The sequence below is a fragment of the Mandrillus leucophaeus genome, unplaced genomic scaffold (genome assembly GCF_000951045.1).
Source record: "Mandrillus leucophaeus isolate KB7577 unplaced genomic scaffold, Mleu.le_1.0 Scaffold740, whole genome shotgun sequence".
Classification (NCBI taxonomy): domain Eukaryota; kingdom Metazoa; phylum Chordata; class Mammalia; order Primates; family Cercopithecidae; genus Mandrillus; species Mandrillus leucophaeus.
Window position 1 is genome coordinate 1,111,946 of NW_012108031.1, and position 7,192 is coordinate 1,119,137.

General features: G+C 37.1%; 1 protein-coding gene across 1 annotated transcript in view; it reads left to right on the forward strand.

The window, feature by feature from the left end:
- YTHDC2 (YTH domain containing 2) overlaps positions 1–7,192 on the forward strand; it is a 91,808-nt gene that overhangs the window by 43,777 nt on the left and 40,839 nt on the right. Inside the window, exons 18-20 of the mRNA XM_011966091.1 lie at positions 3,418–3,523; positions 5,666–5,785; positions 6,146–6,418. Of these exons, the coding sequence (XP_011821481.1) occupies positions 3,418–3,523; positions 5,666–5,785; positions 6,146–6,418 (499 nt within the window). The remainder of the gene's footprint in view (positions 1–3,417; positions 3,524–5,665; positions 5,786–6,145; positions 6,419–7,192) is intronic.

Here is a 7,192-nt window from a genome sequence, read left to right on the forward strand (position 1 = left end):
TATTATTGGAGATGAAGGCCAGAACTGTAAAAATTTTCATTGCCATTTTTCCACAAATGTTTATCAAAAGCCTTCCCTTTGCACGTATTATGGATACAGTGATCAATAAACCATAGCCTGATAGGTAAAGCTGGAGGTAGGGCAAATGTTGCAGTCCATATGGGAGTTGAGTAAATTAAGCAGTTTTAATACAGTGTTATCTGTGCTACAGCTGGATGTTTCCCAAGTTGTTAAGATTGAATCTGAGACAATTGTGAATAAAGGGGGAGTTGTGGAAAGCCATTTCCAAAAGGCAGAGGGAAAGTATAACCAAGTATACTTATTTGCCTACAGGCAAGAGTGAATAGGAAGGATGTTTGGATGGAATTTAGTTTAGAGAATAGTGAAAAATGAGCTAAAAGTTGGAGACAAGTTCTTAAGGACCATTTTGAGTTTTCTCTCTTTTTAAAAAAAATAAACAATGGGATAACATGATTATAGTATCCGTTCAGCTCTCTGAAGAATGGATTGGCAGAGACAAAAATGATGGTAGGAGGACCCAGTAGGAGGCTCCTTCATTAGTACTTTCTTATAATAAGGTAGAGATGAAATAAAAATAAATAGATAATTAATTCAAGAGATACCAAAGAAAGTAATGTTGGTGATTGTGTATGTAGGGGGTGAGGGGTAAGGAAGAGAGTGGAGTTAAGGATGTCATCCAGGTTTCTATCTTAGAAAATTGAACAGTAGTGCCATAGTCAGATAGGGAAAATGGGAAGAGTGTTTTTACTGGGGAGAATAATTAATTTTTGGTTATTTTGAGTTTGAGTTGCCTGTAGAAAATCTAAGTGATTGGGAGGCTGAGGCGGGCAGATCACAAGGTGAGCAGTTCGAGACCAGCCTGGCCAACACTGTGAAACCCTGTCTCTAATAAAAATACAAAAATTAGCCCTGCGTGGGGGTGGGTGTGGGAAGAATGTTTTTACTGGGGAGAATAATTAATTTTTGGTTATTTTAAGTTTGAGTTGCCTGTAGAAAATCTAAGTGGATTGGGAGGCTGAGGCGGGCAGATCACAAGGTCAGCAGTTCGAGACCAGCCTGGCCAACACTGTGAAACCCTGTCGCTAATAAGAATACAAAAATTAGCCCTGCGTCGGGGTGGGCGCCTGTAATCCCAGCTACTTGGAAGGCTGAAGCAGGAGAATTGCTTGAACCTGGGAGGCGGAGGCTGCAGTGAGCCAAGACCACGCCATTGCACTCTAGCCTGGGTGACAGAGCAAGACTCCGTCTCAAAAAAAAAAAAAAAATCTAAGTGGAGCTGTCTAAGAAGTTTCTGAAGTATAGGCCTAGAATTAGGATAAGAAGATATAATACAGATGGAAATTGAGGTTATTAATATAATTAAAGTTACTTCAGGGGAGAGGGTAGTGTAAGAAGAACAGATGGCTGAGGGTTCAATCTCAGAGGACCCATAAACATTTAAAGACTGGGCAAATATAGAAATCTCTCAGAGGAGCCTGGATAAGTCAGAGGCTGAAGGTAATAGTGTAGGGAGGTATAAGGGGCCTTCAAAAACTTTATGGAAAATACATCTTATGAAAAAATTATGCATGGAGTTCAACATTTTTTTTGCACCAGAATAAACTCATATTAACTTGTTATAACATATCTGAGCAGGATCTCATTTAAAGCACTAAGAAAGATAAGACATCAGTTTGAAAAAAGCCCCTATAAGAGCAACATGAATTCTTCTAAAGTTGAAGTAAGAGCAAATAGCACATTTATGGTGACAGTGCCCTTAAGAAATCAGCAGTTTACAAATGGATAACTCATTTTAAGAAGGGACGAGATGATATTAAAGATAAAGCCCATAGCAGCAGACCATCCATGTCAATTTGCGAGGAAAAAGAAATCTCATTTGTGCCCTAGTTGAAGAGGACCAACAATTCACAGCACAAAAATAGCCAACACTATAAACATCGCAGTTGGTTCAGGTTACCCAATGTTGGCTGAAAAATTAAAAGTTGAGCAGACTTTCCACTTGATAGGTGCCAAAACCATCGCCTCTAGATCAGCTGCTGACAAGAGCAGAGCTTTCAATGGAAATTTTAAACAATTGAAAGCAAGATCCTGAAGCATTTCGTGGAAGAATTGTAACAGAAGATGAACCATGGCTTTACTAGTATGATCCTGAAGACAAAGCACAATCAAAGTAGTGACTACCAACAGGTAGAAGTGGTCCAGTCAAAGCAAAAGCAGACTGGAGGTCATGGCAACAGTTTTTTGGGATGCGCAAGGCATTTTGCTTATTGTCTTTCTGGAGGGCCAAAGAACAGTAACTTCTGCTTATTATGACAGTGTTTTGAGAGAGTTAGCCAAAGCTTTAGCATGAAAACCCATAGGAAAACTTCATTAGAAAGTCCTTCTCCACCACAGCACTGCTCCTGCTCATTCCTCTCAAGGGCAATTTTATGAGAGTTTTGGTGGGAAATCATTAGGCATCCACCTTATAGTCCTGGCTTGGCTCCTTCTGAATTCTTTTTATTTTCTAATCTTAAAATACCTATAAAGGACCCCAATTTTTCTTAGGGTAATAATGTAAAACTTCATTGACATAATTACATTCCCTGGACCTTCAGTTCTTTAGGGAGGACTAAATGGCTGCTGTCATTACTTACAGAAGTATCTTGAACTTAATAGTTGAGAAATTTTATTTTTTTTTCTCTTTTAATTCCATTTTTCCACAAACTTTTTGAAGTCCTTTTGTATTTGATGAAGGAAAGAATTGATCAGTAATGTCAGATTTTATAGCGCTTATAATGTGGTATAGTGATGATTGCCTATCTGGGTTGTGAGCTCCATGAAGGCAAGAATATTTCTATATCTCTGTCCCTTAGCATGGCTAGCCCTGCCATTAGCTGATATAGTGACTTTGGGTAATTTTAGGAGACTGCTTTTCTTCCAGGTATTTTTCTGCTGCTTCATAGAATATTATACAAGTCTTTGTGATGACAGGATAAATGGCATTCCCTTGGAGCTGTGTAATGCATAGTTTGTACAACTCTAATCACTGCACCTGAACACAGTGCTTGATATAAGCTCAGTAAAATTGATTGAATTTAAATTACCAGTATTCATTCATACTTGGTTTTTTGCTCACTTTCATATGTATGCTATTTCTTTTGATTTTTGCCATAACCCTACAAGATATATCAGGTAGGTGTCATTCATGAATCTCACTGTCTACAAAATAATTGAGTCCCAGACTAGTGAAGTGCTTTCCAAAATGATTCATAGAGGATAAGAAATAGAATAAGGATTTAAACTCAGGTGTCCTGATCCTGGATCATTTTTCTGTTTCCTAAATCACATTGTGTTTACAGTTTATTATAGCCTTTATTCCTTGTTTGAGTCATAATCTTGTATTTTATTTTTAAGGGCAGGGCGATGTAGACCTGGAATTTGTTTTCGTCTGTTCAGTAGACTCCGATTCCAGAATATGTTGGAATTTCAGACTCCAGAACTTTTGAGAATGCCATTACAGGTAAAAATTTATTTAAATATAAAAGGCATTTTTGTGGGTGAGGGAAGAAAGGGGCCATTTCAACTTTTATGGATTAGGCCTTTAAAAAATCAATTTGTAAAACAAAATTATTCAATATATATTATGGAGGGTGGCTATGTGTATAACAGAAATATTTTTTCTATATAAGAAAATTTAATTCATAAACCTTCAAAATTTTAAAGAACCACTTGAATGTATTTAAATTATGGTACAGTTTTAAAGTTTAAATTTTTTTTTTTTTTTTTTTGAGACAGAGTCTTGCTTTGTTGCCCAGGCTAGAGTGCAGTGGTGTAATCTCAGCTCACTACAACCTCCACCTCCCAGGTTGAAGCGATTCTCCTGCCTCAGACTCCCAAGTAGCTGGGATTACAGGCACCCACCACCGTGCCTGGCTAATTTTTGTATTTTTAGTAGAGACGGGGTTTCACCATCGTGACCAGGCTGGTCTCGAACTCCTGACCTCATGATCCACCCGCCTCAGCCTCCCACAAGTGCTGAGATTACAGGTGTGAGCCACCGTGCCCGGCCATATTTTTTTAATGCAGCATTTTATGAGTTTCAACTATATAGTGTTCACCTTTTAAATTCTCAGAGGGATTAGAAAACAAATTACTTAAGGTCCAAAAGATAATACCCAAATCTCAGTATAAGATGCTGAGATTAGCCGGGCGCGGTGGCTCAAGCCTGTAATCCCAGCACTTTGGGAGGCCGAGACGGGCGGATCACGAGGTCAGGAGATCGAGACCATCCTGGCGAACACGGTGAAACCCCGTCTCTACTAAAAAAAATTTAAAAAACTAGCCAGGCGAGGTGGCGGGCGCCTGTAGTCCCAGCTACTCGGGAGGCTGAGGCAGGAGAATGGCGTAAACCCGGGAGGCGGAGCTTGCAGTGAGCTGAGATCCGGCCACTGCACTCCAGCCCGGGCGACAGAGCAAGACTTCGTCTCAAAAAAAAAAAAAAAAAAAAAAAATGCTGAGATTATCTAGTACTTTTAGAACTGAGTTCACTGAGATTTTCTGACCTCTGTTAATTGTGTTATGTGTGTGTGTTTTAAGTTTTCTAACTTGATGGAACAGCCAGACCCTGTAACTTCTAGGGAAGATTAGCAGAATGCATTCATTTGATTCTTTAGTGTGTTTGGCTAATGCTGGCTTTCAAACCCTTAAAGAGAGGCAGGATAATGTGTTAAACATCCATATACCTAAGATGATTTCTCACTTCCCAATGCTTATGTGTGATTTTCCTTTCCTCCTGGGATAAAATTCAGAATTCTTAACAAGAGCGTGAATTAGCTGTTCCTGCCTGTGTCTCCAGTCACAGGCAGGAACAGGTGATTTCTTGTTATTTATCCTCTCTTACACCATTGGTTTTAGTTTCTCAAGCACATCTTTTTTCCTTCTGCCTTAAGGCTTTCACATGTATCTGCTCTCTCCTTAGATTCCTTCCCCTTATTCCTTTTATGGTTACTCCTACTCAATCTTTACATCTTAGTTTTAAGTGTCTTTCTTCAGGAAAACTATCTGTAACTTCGCATGGTCTGCCTCTCCCACCCTTTTCTGAACTTAATTAAGTCATATTTACTTTAGCTCCCTATAGCTTTCATAGCACTGATGATAGTTGTAATTAAGTAGTTAATTATATAATTAACTCTTTAAGGTCTGCTATTCACATTACAGTGTAAACTCAATGAGAATGGACACTTCCTTCTGTCCCCTTCTTTTTCTCCAATTTGCACAGGGCCTTGCACCTAGCAAGCACTTAAATATTTGCTGAGTAGATAAAATATTCTAGAATGTAGTAAGTATAAAGGGGAAATTTTTTTTTTTTTTTTTTTTGGACAGTGACTATGAATGTTATGTGTAAGAACAGTGTGAGGAGATGTTGCCAATGGGAGCAATGGCAATCTTTGTATAAGTTGATTGAGGAAGGTATTAAGGTTCTGGCATCTAGGGCAAAGTATGAGCTCATCTTTTACAGAAAGACATTGTTCCTTCTACTGTTCATTCTAATCAGAGACTCTATTAGTCTGTGTTTGGGAACTATAGTTCCCATGATTTCTTTAAATGTTTAGGTTAGTATTCTTTTTAATTTTTAAAAATTATTTACTGTTTTGGTTTGTAGGAACTTTGCTTACATACCAAGCTGTTAGCCCCAGTTAATTGTCCCATTGCTGATTTTCTTATGAAAGCTCCTGAACCTCCACCAGCTTTAATTGTAAGGAATGCTGTACAAATGCTTAAGGTTGGTGTCTTCATAGTTTTATTTTACTTGACGTTTTTACTTGAAATTTTAAACTAAATGAAAATATGTCTTAACTAATTTTGTATAATTATTTTTTTCTTGTCCTACTACGTGTGTCCAGATAAACTAATTTTGTACTTTTAAACAATTATCTTAAATGATCATGTACTTTAATACCGTCATGTATAAAACATAAGGTATAGTTCTTTTTATAGTGTATTAGAAACAAAATATATTTTTATGAGATGTAGCAAAAGAAAATCTGTATTCTTATCTCTTATTTAGGGGTTTTTAATTATGTGGTTTGATTAAACATAGTGTTTGCTCATGTCAAAATCTGTTCTGTCTCCTTTTACTTAGACAATAGATGCAATGGATACATGGGAAGATCTGACTGAACTTGGGTATCATTTGGCTGACTTGCCAGTAGAACCACATCTTGGTAAAATGGTCCTGTGTGCTGTTGTTTTAAAGTGTCTGGACCCCATCCTTACAATTGCTTGTACACTAGCTTATCGAGATCCTTTTGTGCTACCTACTCAGGCCTCTCAAAAACGTGCAGCTATGCTTTGTAGGAAACGTTTTACTGCGGGAGCTTTCAGTGACCATATGGCACTTCTCAGAGCATTCCAGGTACTATTACTGTCATTTTATTTCTGAAAATGTTGCTGGTTAAACACATTTCTGGGACAAATGTAGGAATTTTAAAAATAATTTATAAATTTTAAAATTGCATTAATTTTGTTTCATTGTGAAGTCACATTAATAGTCCTGAAAAATACCTTCTTGCTGTTATTATGTTAAAAGAGTTTTGCTCTTTTTTTCTCATTTTCTCCTTATAGGAATATATGTGTGTATTTGTATATATATTTATTTATATTTATGCTTCCATTACCAGGTTTCTTTAAATCATGTCTTGGGCAAGCAGTGTTCTAAAATTTTAGTTAAGAAATACTGTATACTATTTAAAGTACATAGAACAAAGCTTAGAAGAAAATTATATTGAATTTAATGTCTATCGATTTTTCTTAGAGTTCTTTCTTGTGTGCTCAAGACACTATGCTGAGAACTTAATTTTGTAAAGCAAAATACAAAAGTCACTTAAAAACCTTTAAGATGATAGTAATGGGAAGTTGAGGAAAGAGGCAAATGGAAAAGAAAAGATAGGGAAAATAGGATCCTGGGGAAGATAAATTAAATGTAATTTAGAATTTCAGATATGTGGGGAAGAATATGTTATTTCTTGAAAACATAGGCATTGTATTTATCCTTAAATCTTGAATGTAGGAAGTGTCTATACTTTTTTTTTTTTTTTTGAGACAGAATCTCACTCTGTCACCCAGGCTGGAGTGCAGTGGCACAGTCTCGGTTCACTGCAACCTCAGCCTCCCCTGTTCAAGCGATTCT